Source organism: Artibeus jamaicensis, unplaced genomic scaffold (assembly GCF_021234435.1).
Source record: "Artibeus jamaicensis isolate MK-2021 breed Jamaican fruit bat unplaced genomic scaffold, CSHL_Jam_final contig_64, whole genome shotgun sequence".
Taxonomy (NCBI): domain Eukaryota; kingdom Metazoa; phylum Chordata; class Mammalia; order Chiroptera; family Phyllostomidae; genus Artibeus; species Artibeus jamaicensis.
Window position 1 is genome coordinate 6,899,927 of NW_026521911.1, and position 19,995 is coordinate 6,919,921.

A 19,995-nucleotide genomic window follows, 5' to 3' on the forward strand; every position below is an offset into this window, starting at 1 on the left:
TCGCCAAGCACCGAGCAGGTGCCCGTCCTGGGGGCATCTGCCAGCCCCTGGTGTTCCGGGGTTTTTAGTATTAAAGGGCCAGCAAAAGAGGCAGAGTCAACGTCCTTCAAAAGGCAGAATTCAAACTGAGATCCTCACTCAAGGCTTGGACTCTGAAAGGATACATTTCCACCTTGATGAAAGGGTGAATAAGGAACAAACCAATCCCACCCCCCGGGGAGACAGGGAGAAAACCCGACCCAAGGGCTGGGCAGAGGGGATTCCCAGTCGCACACTGGCCATCTCGTGGGCCTCTCACTTGGATACACGTTACCTTGTGGCCAGAAAACAGACCCGCATCCAAGCTGAGCATTTTAACTTAAAGTGCCCCCAAGTTGGTGGTCCTCCGGCCACCTGGCAAAAGCAAATGCAAATCCTTTCTGGAGCAATGCATTTCCAACTCAGGCCTCCAAGAAGTCCCACCAAGTTTTAACATCCGTGAACCCACAGTTTAGAAAAATCACAGACTGTGTGGGAAACAAGCCACCATGAGCAAGAGAGCAAAAGAACATACCTATGGAAATACTACAGGCACAGGAATGATCAGACTCAGAAAATGAAATAAATGCGCACAATATTTAAAATATATATGGGCAGGGGCAGTATAAACAAAGAACGGACTATCAGCAAAGATACAGCAGAGTGAAAGATCACCAACTAAAACTTCTAGAAATGAGACTGACGGGTGGGCTTTGGGAGACTATTTTAAACATGGCTGGCAGTGTCGGAATGAAGCCTGAGGTCAGAATCAAAGAACCAAAATGCTGTGTGACCTGGGCCAATCACTGTCTGTCTCTGGGCCTTCGTTTTCCCACCTGCATACGAGAGGGCACAACTAGATCACCTCGTAAGTCCAATTTTATAGACTGATATTCTGTAACACGCATCTATAGATCACATTTACTGGGTGCCTGTTTTTCTGTGCCACACCTGATGATAAGCATTTCACATGCTTTTTTCATCCTTGCACTAGCCTACTGAGGTAGTGGCTCTTACTACAGTAGATCTGTTTTATGTATTAGAAAGCTGAAGCACAGAGAGATTAAGTAACTTGCCCTGAGCCAGTGAGCCAGGCTCGGACCCCATTGGTCTGATTGCAGAGCCTGCGCTGACCCCCTGCACCACAAATCCTCCGACTTGCTTGACTCCTAACATCTGGGATTCCAGCTCCAGGATCCTCTGACCTCCCACGAGTCTCCCAGAGGGAGGGCTGCTCCGTGGCCAGCATGGGCTGTTGATAGCAACCGGAATCGATGGCAAGGACACCATGAAGCTAACTTTCAATAGCAAATATTGGGTTGGCCAGAAGGTCTGTCACGTCTTTTCCAAAATAAAAGACACATTTTTCACTTCTACCAATAACTTTACTGATTTCCATATTTTGAGTATGTTGGCACTAATCTTGAATATTAAAATGGTTGCACAAAAAATCACTAAGTTTGATAAGTGTTTTTTTAAAAATGCATGCTGCTATGACAGCTGTCACAATTCAATCTAAGAAAATTGTTTCAAATGAACTTAAAGACAACTAAGCACTACTAGAGCCGTGATATGAAAAAAACATAACAGAGTTTTTGGCCAGCCCAATAGTAAGTACATCCTATGAGCAAGACCTGTGCTTATTTTAGACAAGAGCTATTTATGACACAGTGACAGATTGCTGGGGCTGACTTTCAGAATGCCCATTTCGGGAAAAGTTTTCATTCTTAAAGCACTTCCCTGTGCCTTAGTTTCCTCATGTGTAAAATGGGGATAATAGTACCTGACATCATTGAGTTGTTGTCAGGATTAAATGAGCTAATACAAGTAAGGCGTGCAGTGAGCACATCATAAATGGTAAATCTTGCTGTTGTTGTTCTTGTTATTATTTTCAACCCAGTGGGAGGAAGCTGCATTTTGCAGCAAGCAGATGACCTTGATTCAACCCCAGGCTCCCCCACTTCCCAGCTGTGTGACTTGAAACCAGTGACCCTCTCTGAGTCTCCACAGCCCCATCTGTGAATCAGAAATGACAGTGCTGGGCCCACTCATAGCTGTGAGGGTTAAATGGACTGTGAAATGTCTAGCGCAGTGGCTGACATATAATAGGTACTCAACAAATGTCTGTTCTCACCTGTGGAGTGTTTTCTGCACACTGGGCTTTTCTACCATGGTTAGAATCCAAAGAGAAACAAGATTCTGTGCTTATCGATGTCGAGTTACAGCTTTTTTCCAAAATCAGGGGAGGGGGAGCAGGTGGCAGAGACCTAAATGCATCCATTTCACAGCAGGCAAATCAAGGCAATGCAGTGATAGAGGTGCACAGACTTAGGAAAAAGGCCTTTAGACCATGGCCTTGACCGCTTTGGTGGAACTGGCCACCTAGATGGGAAGACGAAGATGCAGCTAGCGACAGGAGACAAGCCCTACCATTATGAGAATTTGGTCACTGAATCATTTTGTGTGGTTCGCCCAGGACGGCACAGCAGCACCCCTCTGAGGATGGGGGACAGGTAAGTAAGGGTCAGAAGGGAGGTGACATCCATAGCAGCGGCTGTGTCATTCTGCCCACCCCACCTGTGCAGGCCCTGGGGAGGGACAAAGTTCCACCCCTGCTTCCCAAAGCACTGGAGGCTGGGGCCGGACGTGGCTCCCTTGAAGGGATTCTTTTTTTGAGAGATAGGAAACTCTTGGGTTTCAAGCTTAATCTTTGGTCCATTTGGAACTCATCTTAGGTCACCTGTTCTTTCTTCTCCCCCCCTGAGACCATCTATGTGTTCACTCGGCCCAGGAACGTCGAGTAAGCAGATACTGGGTGCTGGAAGATGACGGGGGCATTGCAGGTAGGGCGGCGGGCATTGCAGGTAGGGCGGCGGGCATTCCGGGTGCTCTGAGTGAAGGCTGAAGGTACCACTCAGGGAGGGAAGAGGAACCTTGGAGGACAGACAAGTGGTCTGGGAAGAAGACAGTTGACACCAGCACAAGGATGTCAGCGGCCACAACAGTCCTGCCAGGCCGTCACACCTCATGCGCGGAACACAGTGCCCATTCGGGAACGGACTCAGCATTTTCTCTCTGGGTTAAGGACAGTGGGATGTCCCCAGGCAGACATGGGTCCAAACCCCAGCTCCACCATCTACTGGGACATCTGTGCCCCTGAGCGAGACACATGTCTTCTGATCACTATAAAAATGGAGATTTTCCTATCTCAGAGTCAGAACCAGACAGGTGTCCTAAAGAGGGGAAAACATTCAATACCTTCCACAGATACTAATCCACCGTATGAGTTCATTAAATGTCCATTTGTCCTTGCTTTACTGATATAATTGTCACCATATGTGGAAACACAGTCCTAGCCTCATAAGCCTTTATTTGCTTATCAGCGTTTACATAAGAACTAGGATGTCCCATTTAAGACGATCTCTCTAACAGGACCTAGAAAAGCAATGTATCCGTCCCAAGCCCTCTGTCCTACCGGGTTCCCAGCACCTGCGAGGATGGCCAGTCCTGTCCAGGCCTGAGCACTCAGCATTCTCCCAGTCAACACTAACGGCAGTTAATGGGAACTCGGGTTACTATCTCCATTGTGGCCATGTCTTCCCTGAAGAGTAAGCGATACAACAGTGCAGATTACTGATTGTGGTCTGTGTGCAGAGGTGCAGCCACGGGTGACTCCAAAAGGGCGCAACAAATAAGCATCACTGCTGTTCCTGTTCAACTTTCCAATCAGCTAGAAAGTATATTTGGGAAGATATGATAGAAACACATTTAAAAAAGAGGAGTATGCAGCAGTAAACACTGTAGGTCACATAAATGGTGCCAAGTTCATGTGGAGTCATGAGAAAGGAATCATGGACTATAGAAGTAGAATGGCTTGCTTTGGAATCTCAGCCCTGACATTTACTAGCAAGGTATTCTTGGTGAAGGGGATGCCTCAGTTTATTCATCTGTAAAATGGGGAAAATACCACCTAAATGCTGTGACAATTAGATAACATGGTAAATGCCCGGCATACAGTAGTGTTCAATTAGCTGTTAGTTTCATTCCTCCTTCTTTTCCTCATTTCCCCTTTTTTTCCCAGATAACTGGTAATCCTTGATTCATTAGTGAATTAGAATTAGCAGTGGATGACTTTTATCTGCATGTTGGTGAGCACAGTCTTCTGTACAAACAAATGTGAAGACCATCAGGTAAGTGCTTGTGCAAAAGCCTTCAACATCTTTCCTCTCATTTCTTAAACAAGAATAACAAAGCCCTGACTGGCATAGCTCAGTAGGTTGGGTGTCATCCCAGAAGGTGAAGGGTAGAGGGTTCAATTCTGGGTCAGGGCACTTGCCTGGGTTGTGGGCCCAGTCCCCGGTCAGTCAGGACCTGTATGAGAGGCAACCAAATGATGTTTCTCCCTCCCATTGATGTTTCTCTCTTTCTCCTCCCTCCCGAACTCTTTTGTTGCAAAGTTCATGCTAGTGAGATGCACAAAGGTGCTGCTGTGGAGTGGGGCTCACCCCGCCTTGGGGAGGTTAAGGGTTAGTAAGAGAGGCTGTCCAGAGTCAGTCACACCTGAATAAACCTTAAAGTGAGAAGAGGGTTTTGACAAGTAGACTAAGACGGCAGAAAGCATTCTGAGCTGAAAGAACATCATGTGCCATGTCCCCAGGGCGGCCGGGTCCCCTCGCCACTAAGCCTGCCCTCACTTCCCTTCCCCTCGTTGGGATTCACAGTGACTTCTGCCCCGCTCCCTGCTGAGCTAACTCTGCAGCACGGCTCTCACCTCTTGCACCCACAGTTTTTAAACTGTGGTCTGGGGATCACTGCCTGTCCTGGACATCCTTGCAGGACACCCGTGAGGTCAAAACTAGTTATAATGATGTTACGTGGCTATCTGCCCTTTTCATCACCACTCTCTCATGAGTATACACTGGGGTCTTCCGGATTGAAGGCAGAAGCAGAAACCTCTTCTATTAAGCCAACTATGAAAGAGATTTGCCAAAATGTAGAACGACATCCCATTCCTTTCTGCTTGTTTTGGAAAAGTCAGTTTTTATCAAAGTATGTTCTTTATGGTAGTATAGTGATCTATTGCCATTATTTTATATGACAAATTTTTTATACTAGTGCTTTATTGGTTAATACATTAATTCTGGTTTTAAAGGCTTTATTTATTTATTTTTAGACAGAGGGGAAGGGAGGAAGAAAGGGAGGGAGAGAAACATCAATGCGTGGTTGCCTCTCTTGTGGCCCCCACTGGGGACCTGGCTTGCAACCTAAACATGTGCCCTGACTGGGAATCAAACTAGCAACCCTTTGGTTTTCAGCCTGTGCTCAATCCACTGAGCTATACCAGCCAGGGCTGGTATGACAAATTTTAATAGATATAATCCACATAAACAAAAACTCTTTGGGGTCCTGAATAATTTTCCAGAGTAAGACAGGGCTCCGGAACCGGAGAGCAGGAGCCACTGCGCTGGGACACGCTGTGAACTGGCAGGAGAGGCCAGCGTGTGCAGCTGGCCCTTCTTGGATGGCAGCTCCTGCCCGTGACTGGGAGAGACCGGGGCAGCCGGTGACTGGGAGAGACCGGGGCAGCCGGTGACTGGGAGAGACCGGGGCAGCCGGTGACTGGGAGAGACCGGGGCAGCCGGTGACTGGGAGAGACCGGGGCAGCCGGTCTCTGGTTGGGCCCTTCTGCCACGCCCACTCCCCCCTGGGCTCCCTCTGCTTCCCCTTCCCGTGAACACCCTCAATAGCAGCCCCGTTTCTCTCCTGGCTGCCACCCCCGCCCTAGGCCCAGGGAGGCCTGTGGTCAGGAAGCTTTGGTGTCAGGACGCTGCGACCCAAATACATGACTCAAAGTCTCTGATTTGCATTTCCCTGAGGGCTAAAAATGTTAGGTGTCTTTTTTATGTGCTTACTGACCACTTCTGTATTTTCTCTGGAGAAATGTCTATTCAAACTCTCTGTCAATTTTTAATTTAGGCTGTCTGTCCTTTCATTGACGAGTTGTAAGAGTTCTTTATAGATTGTGGATACAAACCCCTTATCAGACCTGTGATTTCAAATATGTCCACCCATTCCACGGTTGTGTTTTCATTTTCTTTATGTTGTTCTTCAAAGCCCAATTTAAAAAAATTTTGATAATTTCCAATTTATGTTTTATCTTTTCTCCCTTTTGTAGGTGCCAAAGCATTGCCTAACCCAAGGTCATGAACATTTGGGCCTATATTTTCTTCTAAGGGTTTAGAGTTTTAGCTCTTCAGTTTAGGTTGACGACCCCTATTGAGTGAGTTTGCATTTGGTGTGAGGATGGGGTCCATCTTCATGCTTCTGCGTGTGTATCTCCAGTTGAACCCACGTCCTGTGGGAGGAGGGGGCTCAGTGTCTCTGAGCCTTAGTCGCCTCTTCCCTAAAATCAGCTTTAACAGACCACCCTGCAGGGTGCTATGAGCAACTGAGATAGAAAAAGGACCTCGTGAGGGGGTTCCCTAGCCTGCAGCACAGGGTCAATGCCATGGAAGGCATGGACAATGGATTTGAAAGTTCTCTGACACTGGTCCTCGTCACTGCCATTGACCAAGCTTTTCCGTCCCTAAAGGTCTTTCACATTATGGTCCCGTGTGCTTGTCACTTGAGCCCTGAGCCGCTTCTCAGGAGCCCCTTTTCCGGACGGCCCTGATAATCTTTTTCTTCTCCCCTCCCTTTTTCTCCCTTACTTTCTACCTGAATTTTGCATTAAATATTCTTGGTCTTAACTATGTAATCAATTTACAGTTAACCCACTCAAATCTTTTTTGGCAAGTAGGTGGGAAGGCATAAATGGATGAGTGAGTCAATCAATTAAAAGGTCCCTGATTTAAAGTTAGAACACTGAAGCCCCTAAAGCAGCCATACAGGGCGCCCCATCTGGAGGAGTTGGAGGAGGGCCCCTGTGACTGCCAGCTCCAGCTGTCTGCACTCTGCCCTGCCCCTGCCCCCGCCGGCTGGGGAGAGAGCCTCGCTCCTCCCTCCTTTGTGGTGTTTGCAACACCTCCCAATTTAGTTTTCTCTCTGCATTTCATTAGTGTCCCATTTGCCTCATCTTCCTGATCTCTGAGGCAGCTGTGAAGCAGGAAGAGACTGACTTGGCAACAGGGGCTCCTGCTTCCTGGCTGAGCGTGAGGGGGACACGCAGAGGAAGAGAACGGGGCCTCTAGGCTGCAATTCCAGATGGTGCTGTGGTCCGTTAGCTGCACAGTAACCATGCCTCACTGTGCACCAGGTCTGGGGGCCCGAGACGAGGAGCTGGGCTTGTCCTGGACAGCCCCAGCCTCACAGGGACGGATGGATAATGCCTGCCCGTGTGCTGTGGGGACTTGGCCCTCTGGGCAGGCAGAGTAAGTGGGAAGAATGAGGGAGTCAGTGCAGAGAGAAAGGCAGAGGGGACATTAGGAAGAGGGAACGGTGTTAGAAAGGCAGGATGGTATGGACAGTGGAGTGTAGACACATGACAATAAGGATTTGTTGTACAATTACTTGTTCATTGCTTACTCATTCAGTGCATATTTAGCATATTTACTGAGTGTCTGATGCACAGTAGGCCATGTTCCAGGCACAAGAACACTGTGGGCAACAACACCAAGTCAGTCCCTGCCCTCGTGGAGCTTCCGTTCCAACGGGAGAAGAGAAGAAATGGACAATGAAACTTACAGTGCAATATATACTGCATCAGGTGGAGAGAAACACTATGTAGAAAAGATCAAGTGGAAGGGGGCGCAGGGAGAACCCGGCTGGGGAGACTGCTCCCTGTACGGGGTGGGCTGGGCAGGCCTGCTGCCCTCACCTCCACTACGTTGGCCTTGCTCACGCCACTGGCCTCCTGACGCTCCTGGAGCAGAAAACACACTCGAGCACAGGACCTTTCAGTCCCATGAGGGCTCTGCTCACTTGGATGGAGACTTACAGGTCTGTTCACGGCTGCTCCCTCTGTCTGAAGAGTTTGTCCTGAGACTGGGAGCGTGTTCACAGTTCAAGGAACAGCAACGAGGCCCATGTCCCTGGTGGGTCACTGTGAGCCCTCCCACCCTTCCCTTGTGTGAGATGCGGAGCCACGGAGGGTGTGGGGCAGAGGGGCTGATTTTATCTGACTTGTGTTTTAATAGACACCTCGATGCCAGAACCTGGGAAGGAAGGGTGGTGGTAGCAGAGCCCCAGGAGGACGTGGCCGTGATAAGCCAGGCCTGAGAAAAAAGTTTGGACCAGTGTGGGACAGAGGAGGGGTCACATGTGTTGAGGAGGGGAGAGGAGTGATGGGGTCAGTGTAGATAAAGCACAGAGTATAAGCAGATTATATGCGGGGGCACAAGACTGAAGAGAAGGGGTCACATTCTAGACGGAAGAATCTACCTTTGCCAAGGCTCAGATTCACACCTATCCCAGCAGAGTCAGACACTGCCCCCTATGTTTCTGCAGTGTCCTCCCTCCCTCCTGGACTTCAACAAGCCTTGCTCTGGGCCCAGCTACCTGGGCAGCCCCAATGAGGGGCTGAGGGACAACATGTCTGGGCTCCAAGTAGCTCCCACTGTCAGAGAGAGCTGCATTCTCCTGTTGTGACACTCCTAGGATGTCAGGGGGACCAGAGATAGAAAGTCCTGGATGGGTGACTTAGAGCAGAAAGAGGAGACCACATTCAGGGCTGTCCAACCTTTTGGCACCTTTGTGCCACGCTGGCAGAAGCGCTGTCTGGGGCCATGCATTAAATACACAAACACTAACAACAACTGATGAGCAAAAAAACCCAAAAAAAGGTTTTAAGTAAATTTACGATTTTGCTTTGGGTTGCATTCATAGCCATCCTGAGCCTCATGTATCCTGCTGGCTGTGGATTGGACACCCCTGGTTAGATGTAGTAGGGGGAACAATTTTTTTTAAATTTTAACTTTCACATCATCACAAGTGAGCGTGGATGGGCTGGAAGAGTCACCTTCAGATGAGTAAACCTTGGTTTTCTTGTCTTAAAAATGGAATTGTAAGAACTACTCAAGCACTTGTGGAAGCTATAAATAAACCAAGTACGTGGCAAGATGCCTCAATAAACATAAGCCCATTTTGCCTCTCCACCTCTATGAACAGTTAGGAATCTTAACAGATCACTTCAAAGAACTGTGTGTCTCTACTGCCAAGCATGTGTTCCCATTTGTAGTTGCACATTCTCTGCAAGCCGAGGCTACCTTTGTTTTGTTCTCTGTTACATCCCCAGAGCCTAGCATAGTCTTGGGCCCATGGCTTTCATTCAATATGTCTTTGCTGAATAGCTGAGTATCAGTAAATGATTTAATCAGGTTATATCAGGCCTAGGCTCCAGCTCTCTCTAGCTGGGAGACCTCAGATGAGATGGTTCATTTCTCTAAGCCTCAGTTTCCTTACCTGTAAAATGGAAATAATACCTACTATGGGGGGGGGCAGCTACTGCCTATTGAATAAGCATGTCTTCCTCACATTTCCCAGAGCCCTAGAGATCAGGCAGGAACACGTGACCAGTTCTGGCCCATGGGGTGTGCATCACTTCTGATGCATTTAAGAGCCAGAGCTTAGCCTTCCAGCGATCCCTTCCCTGCTGCAGAGACCAAGGTGGCCCCATGTTCCAGATGGCACATCTAAAATTTGGCCAAGCATTCACCAGTCCACATCTGAGTTGCTAGGTGGAGCAGAATCCTCCACCCACCCCAGTTAGACACGTAGCATGAGCAAGAAATACACCTTCGCTGCGTTAAGTCACTGAGATTCTGGAGTGAATTTATTACTGCAGCACAGCTGAGCCTAGCAAGACTCAGACTTCTCCCTTGCAAGATTGTTTGGAGGATAAGAAAAAGTGCTTGTTTCATAGTGGGTTTTCAGTAAAGGGCTTGCTTCTGGGTCCTAGCTGCTTCGTTTCTTCATCCTTTTTCTCTATGACCCAGCCTCTGTTTACAACTCCAACTTTCCCTGTGCCTTGTTCCTTCTCTAGCTTGAAATATCCTTCCATTTTCCACGCAACCCAGGGGCTTCCTACTGTTTTTTCATTGCTCTTCTGCTTGTAGTGTAATGAAACACCTCCACAGAGCCTTTCTAGCCAACCGGACCTGGCCCCCCAACCACCTGTCCTCTGGGCAGCCACCCACTCACCTCCTCCTGCACCATTTTCAACTATGCCTCTGATCCCATTCCAGCTCAGCTTCAAATGTAACCGCTGAACTCTGGACCCTATCCCTGGTCTCCTGGACCCTGGAATGACTTTGTTCCCCACTGCTGCTTATGTGGTCCTGAACTTGCGAGGCACCTCCTGGCTGCTCCCCTGTCACGTACCAGCTGGATGCCTGGCCTTTGCCTGCTCTGTCCTCCAGCTATGCTGGCTGCTGGCTGTTAGTTGGGTTCTAGCACCCACGAGTACTCCTACTGCATCTGCTTCCCCAGAAGGCTCCCTCCATTCTGGCCTGAGCTCCTAAATTTCCCAGGCTCCTTAGTGACAAAAACCTTTAACAAAGAAAACAATCATTGTTTCAGATTCCAATGGACTTTCTCATTAAGACCACAGGTTTACAGTGGACGATGCAGAAGGTCAGAGCAGACATGGGGACTGACCTGGCTCCATGGCAGCAGGTCCTGAAGAGTCAGCAGTGTCCGTGGGCCATCCGATCCTGGAGGGTGGGGCGGGGTCCTTTCTGTTGAAGCAGAGAACACGAATGCAGCTGAGTGAGGTGGCAACAAGATGCCCTTGACCCTTTCTCACAGGTCTCTCTCCCCTGCAGTCATTGCAAACCCACAGCACTGGGGAGATGGGGCTTGTTCCTGGTCCCTTGGCCATGCAGAGAAGTGGGGTCCCAAATACCCTGCGAACCCGATGCAAACGTCTTCCATGCAGCCCTCCTGGGAGGCTCTGGTGAGTCTTGCTCTGTTCTCCCTTCTCAGCTTGTGTTTCCTCGAGCTGATCAAACCACTCAAAGGCAGGGACTGCAAGTCAGTCCTCTTTACAACTGAGGTGCCCTGCAAGGGCTTGGAGCAGAGTAGAAACTGAGTGTTTTGTGAAGAAGGACTGACTGTCTGCTGTGGTGGGCGGGGTAGGGGTGGGAGTGAGGGGATGGAGCTTACGGCTGACACATGGCCCCTGCAGCAGTCCTCCCATTGATTCAGGAAAACACTGAATCTCTTTGAGCCTTCATGTCCTGCCCTATAAAATGGGCTGATCACCCCTGTGCTATGCCATGTGGGAGTGTTGGGAGTCACCTGGGCGGATTCCTTACACAAAAGAGTTCTGGTTCTGGCCCTCTTGCTTATTGCATTGCAACTTCTAGCAACTCTGTTCCCCTCTCTGAGCCTCTGTTTCCTCATCTGATAGAGGAAAACCCTGAACTAGAATGACATGTGAGGTCCTTTCTGCCCCTAGAATTTTACGACATTGAATCTATTCCATCTCCAATCTCCAATACCTACAGAGATTCCTGTACGCAATAAAGGTTTGTGAAATGAAAGAAGAAAATCCTATCACATTCAAAGAAAGGTGAGGGGAGGCTCAAAGGCTCCAAGTCATTTGCTTTGGTCATTGCAGGAGGAGGAACTGGGATCTAAACACAGGTCCTCACAGATTCAAGACCTGGGTACTTGGCTCGGCACCAAAGACCACACTCCCCCCTTGGAAACAACACAACATGTCTTTTTATATGAAAGACCCACTAGGCTAAAGAACATGGCATGACGGATATATTCAGGCATCTGAAGCAAAAAGTCATTATTTGAGAAAATCCCTGAAGACATATTTGCCAAATATACCAAGGATCCTAGCTAACCGACGTTATTATGTATTATAAAGTGAGGAATGACTGGTAATTTCCATTAAAAATGAATTTCTGCAAAGTGTGAAATTTTTCTAGCTTTATCTGCATTTAATATGTTTCTTTATGGTAAATTCTTGTTATTCTCAAAAAAGAATAACTGTATTAGGGCAGGAACAGTCACTGGGCTCTGCTCAAGGGCCCAGTACCCCCTCTCCAGCCTGGGTGTGTGTGGGGGCGTGGAGGCAGGCTCCTGCACACCCCAGGGTAGGAGACCTGACAGCCAATACAGGATTAACCGAAGTTTGGAGGTAAACCTAGAAAAACCCAAAATCATACCATATTTGTTAAAATGAAAAATAGACAGTATGTTACATAGGGTAGGACTACCATTTTATGCATATTGAATGAGAAATAATGGCTATTGTGCTCCTGATTTCTATTTACCATGCATTGTTTATCACAAGTTTATTCGCTAACGTTTCGGAGATCAGCAGGAACTTGCTTTGCTGAAAGCAGGGGCACTTTCTCTTGTGCCTGGGCCTTTGCCCAGGAGGACTTTAGGATCCAGAGCTGTTGCCTGTGCCCCCAAGGATCCTGCTGGGGGCCTCGTCCCATCCAGGGGCTTGGATGAAACACTCAGGGTCTTCCTTCCTCAAGCCCTCTTCCTTGTCTAGGCGATAATTTCCACTCTGCCGCCACAGCTGGGGCTTTAGACCCACATCCGTGCCTTGCAATCTCTCCCCTCTTGAAGATGCATTAGAACTGTAGTTTTATTTTCCTCCACCCTCATCTTTGCTAAGGCTTTGGGGAAAACCTCTATTCTTTTCTTTCCATTTATTTCCTTTTCAATTCATATCCTTGAATTCCCTCTTTTTTACAGGTCCTCCAAAAAGCTTCACAATGACAGTTCATAAAGTCAAAATACTCAGGGACTGACCAAAGGGTTTCCAAGTATTTATATACCAGTACTTTTGTGGAGGGGACATCCAGTTAGGAAAGGCATGTGGCATTCACTCATTCACCCGCTCACTCATTCATTCACACACTGCATGTTAGGTGGTGCGTAGGATACACTGAGAACCCAAGCAAATCCTTCCCTCGGGAGCATAGGCTGGCAGAGAAAATAAGATATGGCTACTGTAATTATAATGTCTGCCAGTTTTGTAAGAGACCAACAAATAAAACTCAGGGAGAAAACCAAGAAATGGAGAGGTCATCCTGGCTGACAAATCGGGGAGCACTTACTTGACGACATGTTGGTTCAGCTCAGTCTTGCACCGGAGACAGTGTCAGGTGGGAGGGACAGGGAGGGTGCTCCACGTGAGGGAGTAAAGGCATGGGGGGGGGCAGCATGACAAAGGAGTGCGTAGCTCAGCTTTCCAGAGTGTGGGCTGTGTGGAGGGAAGCAGAAGATATTGTACCCAACAGGTGGTGTGGGCCCTAAGAGACAGGGCCCTGAATGCCAGCCTAGAGAAGACGGCCATTATTCAGTCATTAATAGGGAGTCATCAAGGGCTTTTGAGCATAGATGTGACACAGTCGGAGGTCTGCTATAGGATGATGAATTTGGCAAGCCTGGCACAGAATGAATACTAGGGGTTGATGCTTAGAATAGAAGCTCCTAGTTGTATGCCAAGCACTGGGCAGAGTGTTAGCTGTTGATACATATTTGATTTCATCTGGCCTTCTAGGCAACTGCAAGAGACAAGCATTATCTCTCTAGACGTGCAGATCAGGAAAGGAGACTTAGAGAAGCTTAAGCTACTTGCCCCCAATCCCCCATCCAGGAAATTGTAGAGACAAGATCTGAACCCTGTGGTTTTCTGTTCCAGGAGAGCCACAAAGCATGCTTTGACACTGTGCATGACCCTGTATGCCTGACACTGTCAGTACACCTTTCCACTCCTTGTGCACTGCTACATCTACCCTAGGGTGGGTGGAAGTGTGATCGTTCTCTGGACTGTATTTCAAGAGGTTGGTTGGAATTATATACAGAGTGTCTTTTGTCAGCCTTCCCTAAAGTGACCACACATCAAAAAGCTAAGACAGTGCATCGAGTTGGGTCTCAAACAATGTGGACTTGGGTCTTTTGCAGAGAATTTCAAAGGTAGCAGGAGACTGATCACCCTCCTTCCCTGCCGGAAGTGCTTGCCGCTCCCTTTCCCTTCTCAGCTAAGGCATGTGAACAGGAGCTTTGGACCCAGGAGCCCAGGGGAACATGGACTGCATGTGAAGAATCTGTTTCCTCATTGACATTCGAGTGTTTCTACGCTCTGGGCTGACTTCATTCTTTGGGAAAATTGTCCAGAGGACTGTATGCAATTAAACTGGATGGTCACACCTGCTGCAGCCCAGAAATGATAATCATGAATGACTCCCATCCAAACACCCGCTTTAAAACTTGGTTCGCTTGAGGGGAACAAATATTCCTCATTCTAAACACAAGGCACGGCGATAGCTGTGCTGTACACTGAACAAGAGGGTGCAGATTTCTTAGTGGTGCCCTGACAAGGGCTGGGGCTTTGGGAGCAGACAGAGTGGGCCTGACTCACAGTCTGTCCAGTGACTGGCTATGCAGCCTTGGGCGAGTTACTTGCTTCTTAAATTTCTTCACTATTACATGAAAATGATAATACAGGAAGAGAAAGAGTGTTAACTCCTTATATATACATAAGAATGTATAATAGTTTCACTTCTAGCCGAGATGGAGGCGTAAGTAGACACACTGTGCCTCCTCGCACAACCAAAAGAAGGACAATGACAAATTTAAAAACAAGAAACAAGCAGAACTGCCAGAAAATTAAACCACATGGAACTCAGACAACCAAGGAGTTAAAGAAGAAACATTTACCCAGACAGGTAGGAGGAGTGGAGATGGGCAGCCAGGAGGAGAGGACTCGTGGCAAGGCGTTGGCTGGAGGACCACAGTGGGCAAGGAGGCAGCTGGTGGAGCAGGTGGTCCCACATTTGCATGTAGATAAACCAGGAGGAACAACTGGGGAGCGAGACAGACCACACAACCCAGGGTTCCAGTGCAGGGAAATAAAGCCTCGAAACCTCTGAATGAAAAAACCTGTGGGGGTTCAGGTGGAGGGCGGGGGAGAAACTCCCAGCCTCACAAGAGAGTTTGTTGGAGAGACACAGACGGTCCTAGAATGTACACAGAACCACCCACCCTGGAATCAGCACCAGAAGGGCCTAATTTGCTGGTGGGTAGTGGTGGAAGTGACTGACAAGTGGGCAGAGAGCTGAGCAAGCTCATTGTTCCCTCACAGGCCCCTCCCCCACATACGGCGCCAGAAGGCAACAATGTGGGTTGTCCTGTCCTGGTGAACACTTAACACCCCTTACAATATAAACAGGCATGCTGAGACAAAAAAAAAAAAAAGTGGCCCAAGTGAAAGAACAGATCAAACCTCCAGAAAAAATATAAGTGATGAACAGACAGTCAACCTATCAGATGCACAGTTCAAAACACTGGTAATCAGGATGCTCACAGAAATGGTTGAGTATGTTTAAAAAATAGAGGAAAAAGTGAAGGCTATGAAAAGTGAAGTAAAGGAAAATATACAGGGAACCAACAGTGATGGGAAGGAAACCAGGATTCACATCAATGGTTTGCAGCAGAAGGAATAAATAAACATTCAACCAGAACAGAATGAAGAAAAAAGAATTCAAAAGAAAAAAAATGAGGAGAGGCTTAGGAACCTCTGGAACAACAATTGTTCCAACATCCGAATCATAAGGGTGCCAGAAGGTGAAGAGCAAGAGCAAGAAATTGAAAACTTATTTGGAAAAATAATGAAGGAGAACTTCCCAATCTGGTAAAGAAAATAGACTTTCAGGAAGTCCAGGAAGCTCAGGGAGTCCTAAAGAAGTTGGACCTAAGGAAGTACACATCAAAGCACATCATAATTACATTAGTCAAAATTAAAGATAAGGAGAGAATCTTAAAAGCAGCAAGAGAAAAAGAGGCAGTTGCCTACAAAGGAGTTTCCATAAGACTATCAGCTGATTTCTCAAAAGAAACCTTACAAGCAAGAAGAGGCTGGAAAGAAGTATTCCAAGTCATGAAAGGAAAGAACCTGCATCCAAGATTGCTCTATCCAGCAAAGCTTTCATCATTTAGAATGGAAGGGCACATAAAGCGCTTCTCAGATAAGGAGGTCAAGTTAAAGGAGTTCATCATCACCAAGCTCTTATTATGTGAAATGTTAAAGGGACTTATCTAAGAAAAAAAAAGAAGATTAAAACATGAACAGTAAAATGACAACAAACTCACAATTATCAACAGATGGATCTAAAAACAAAAACAAAAATGAACTAAACACATAACTAGAACAGGAACTGAACCACAGAAATGGAGATCACATGGAGGGTTACCAAGGGGAAGAGGAGGAGGGTAATGGAGGAAAGGGTACAGGGAATCAGGAGCATAAATGGTAGGTAGAAAATAGATGGCAGGGGGTTGGTTAAAAATAGTATAGGAAATACAGAAGCCAAGGAGCGTATATGTGCGACCCATGGACATGAACTAAGTGGAGGGCGATGCAGATGGGAGGGGTGTGCAGGGCAGAGGGGAATAAAGGGGGGAAATGAGACAACTGGAATAGCATAATTGAATAAATATTGTAAAAAATAATAATAAAATAAGGAATGTATAATAGTTTCTCCTCATTTTTTTATGTTCAACATTCTGGGCATTGCTTTCACAGGGAATTAGTTTACCATCCTTCTTACAAAGTTACCAATTAAAACAGTGGATTTTGGAGAAAAAGATGCTGAAATGAGAGCATGTTGTTCATAGCCGTGACCTAAGGCTTCCTACCAGTGTCTTATAATAATCATTTGTCAGCATGTCTCTGTCCCACCCGACAGAGCTCCTTGAGATGGTGTGTACACTGGATCTTCAGCTCCCAGCACCTAGTTGCCCCTTCCCACCTTAGTTACCTTGTTCTGAGATCCAAGCAAAACCACTGAGCCTGCAATTCTTCGGGGATTTTGTTTCCCCAGCCTGGTTTAAAGAGTGACTTTTAAGCAACACCTTCCAGAGCACACCCAATCCTCTAAAAGCCATCTCATTATCGTGTAATCATTAGGATGGAATACTTCACCTTGTTGTTCTGTTAAAAGCTTTGGTTTCTAACCCAAAGTCAATTATATGGGCCAGCATATCCAATAACATCTTAATGATGCCAAACCTCCCAGGTGTCCGGACGGACTCAGACCAGGCTGAGAGGTCTGGGGTCTAGCAGGATACTGAAAGAGCACATGGCAGAGGCGGGAAATGAAGCATCAAAAACTGGATGCGAATCCCGGCTTGTGCAGATGTGACAGTCTTGCAGAGTGCCTGGGGCTGGGACAGATGCTCAGTAAAGGTTAACTCCCTTCTGTTGCTCCGACTCCAGAGAAAAGCAAAGCCATGAAACTTGTTGCAAGTAAAGAGGGAGAGAAGGCGCAGGAGAGAAGAGAAGGAAGAGTCACCACATTCCTGAGTCCATTTAGAATATGGATTTTTAAAAAGCTTTTCTCCCTACGGACTGAAGGAAGCAGGTTATTTCATTTTAATTATGGCAGCTGCAGCTGCTGCTTGTGAACTCAAAGACCAATTTTCCGATTAAAAAGAGAAAAAAAACCCACATGCACACACAAACACAAACTCACTGAAAGAATCCACTGCATAACATAGATGGATGCCTCCTTGAGAGAGCATATCGACAGGGTGGGGAAATCTGGGGCGTCCTGCTGGAGACACTCAGATCCAGGGGGCGACCTGGGGTGTGCTGTGCTCACCCCGCTTCTCCCCACACCTCGCTTCCTTTCTATCCCCCAATATCCAGGACCAGCCCGTGAGCCACACAGTGTAATGGAACATTTCCTGCCGAGCAGCTGCACAGTGTTAATGCACACCAGGGGGAATGAAGGCAGCAGATGGTTTTATGTCATTTTCCCGTGAACTTTTAACTGGGCATCCTCCTTCATGAAGGTCTAGGAGTTTGGTTTATTTTTTACAGGTTCTCTGCGGTCCCCAGCCAGTCCTGTCATGATGAGGTTCTGCTATGCAGGGAAGCTGGGTAGAGCTTGTTTGCCATTTTCTTGCTCATAGCTGTACCCAGGGTTCTTCTCTGAAAGAGAACCCTGAAAATGCAGATCGGACCCTGCTCTCCCTGGCTTGAATCCATTGTTGGTCCCCACTGTCTTCAGGACAAAATCCAAATTCCTCCCTGGAGCAAGTAGTTCCCTTCCCAGCTCAGCCCCTGCCACTCTCCGCTCAGACCCTCCAAGCGCCAGCCAGACCCAGGTGTTTTGGACACTCATTTCCCTGCGCCCTTTCCCTGGCTCGCTCAGGAGTTTGCTGGGCAGCACCTCATTTTATCTGGGGAAGCACCTCCCTGACTCTGGGAACCACTTTTTCCACTGCTCCCATCATGTGGGTTGGGAGAGTCATCAGTGCAATTTGGCAACTATTTCTGGCTTTCTGCCTTCCAGGCACAGGTGGGATGGCACACCCTGACAAGGGCCATGTCACTAATTAGAGCCCGTGGGTTGTGAGCAGAAATGTACCACTTCCAGGTAGAAGATTTAATTACTGCTGCAGGACCCTCTACAGCTCCCTTTCACACTGGCAGAGTGACTGGCAGTGGGAGAGCTGGTCAGCCTGGACTCTGGGGGGCTATGAGAACACCCCCACCCTGCTGCCCAGAGTGGACATGGAGTACGAGGGAGGACAAACCCTTTGTTGCTATAAGGCACCATGATTTGGGAGTGATTTGTACCCAACATTAAGTAGCTGATCTGACAGATACGTGCGTCCTATGAGAACTGGCACATCCTCAAAGGACCCTGCCTCCCTGGCCATTGTCCACCAGCTCTGGGCTGGGCATCCTAATGAAGCCAGTCACTCAGCCTAATGACGCCTGGAGGCTGGTGGGGAGAGCGAAACCTGTTCAAAATTGAACGGTTTTGAGAACACAAAGTGAAATAGAATGTAGTCTCTAGTAGTGAAGACTGTAAGATGCAAAACCTTGAGAGCTACTGGTGGCCATGTGGGTGTTACAGGTTGACTTGTGTTCTCCAAAAATGGTATGTTGGGGTCCGAACCCCCAGGACCTTAGAATGGGACCTAATTTGGAGATGGGGTTTTTATAGAGTCAATCACGTTAAAATGAGGTCATTGGGGCTAAGCCCTAATCCAATAAAATCCTTACATAAAAAGGAACATTTGGACATAGAGACAGACACGCACACGGAGAGAACAATGTGTGAAGATCAGTTGTGCTGCCATCAGCCCGGGAGCCACCAAGTTTGGAGAGGGGCCGAGGACAGCTCCTTCCCTCCAGAGGGAGGCTTTAAGGCTGGTTTAAGGCTCCCAGTGTGTGGTTCTCGGTGACAGCAGCCCTAGCAGACTAATGCAGTGGGGGAAGCTGGTCTTCAGTGAGGGAGAAAGAGGCTCAGGGGCATAAGAGAAGCAGACCACAGCAGGGAAAAGACAGAACACATTTACACAGAAGACAATCAAACCACTGATCCCAACCCCACTGCATCTCAGCCTTTTCTCTGGCTGGAAAGTTCAACAATGTAGATTTTATGAGGCAGTAGTCAAAGTCCCTCCGTTGTAAGTGAATTCTGAGGTCTCTGTCGCTTTGAACCAACAGTCCTAACTAACGCAGTTCTTAATATTTAATGATTATCATTAAGGGTAAGACCACGTGAGTGGCTCCAGCTGATGCTGAATTTGCCAGATTGGTGACTGACAGACAAGAAAGCCCACTGCTCCCAAATGCTGTCCAAACACGTCCCAGGAAGAGACGGGGTCCCCTCCTGTCTGGGTGCAGCAGCCTCCATACATTCTTACACTTGAATCCTCCCGGCGTTTTCTTTAATCCAGTAACAGTCCGAATAAAATCGGAAAAGGATTTTCTCCTGCTCAGTTATGCCTTTCTTCCCAATCCAAACACAACTGCACGTCTGGCTTCTTGAAATGCTCCGAAGCAAAGCAAGTCCAGCCCAAATCCCTCCTCTCATTTCACGTGTTCCTGGCTGCACAAACTTAGGGGCCTTTGTTTCTTCTGCAGTGCCCCTGGACCCTTCCTATCCACATCCCCCTCTGTCTGAGCTCCCACGCCAAAAACAAGCTGGCAGACGAGGAGAGAGGCACTCTGAGGGAGGCCAGGCTGGAAAGGATTAACCATCT

At 47.8% G+C, this 19,995-nt stretch overlaps 1 protein-coding gene across 1 annotated transcript in view; it reads right to left on the reverse strand.

The window, feature by feature from the left end:
- The window catches only part of TENM4 (teneurin transmembrane protein 4), a 725,358-nt gene that overhangs the window by 481,771 nt on the left and 223,592 nt on the right, over positions 1 to 19,995 (reverse strand). Inside the window, exon 3 of the mRNA XM_037138546.2 lies at positions 10,612 to 10,691. Coding sequence (XP_036994441.2) covers positions 10,612 to 10,621 — 10 coding nt within the window. The 5' untranslated portion in view covers positions 10,622 to 10,691. The remainder of the gene's footprint in view (positions 1 to 10,611; positions 10,692 to 19,995) is intronic.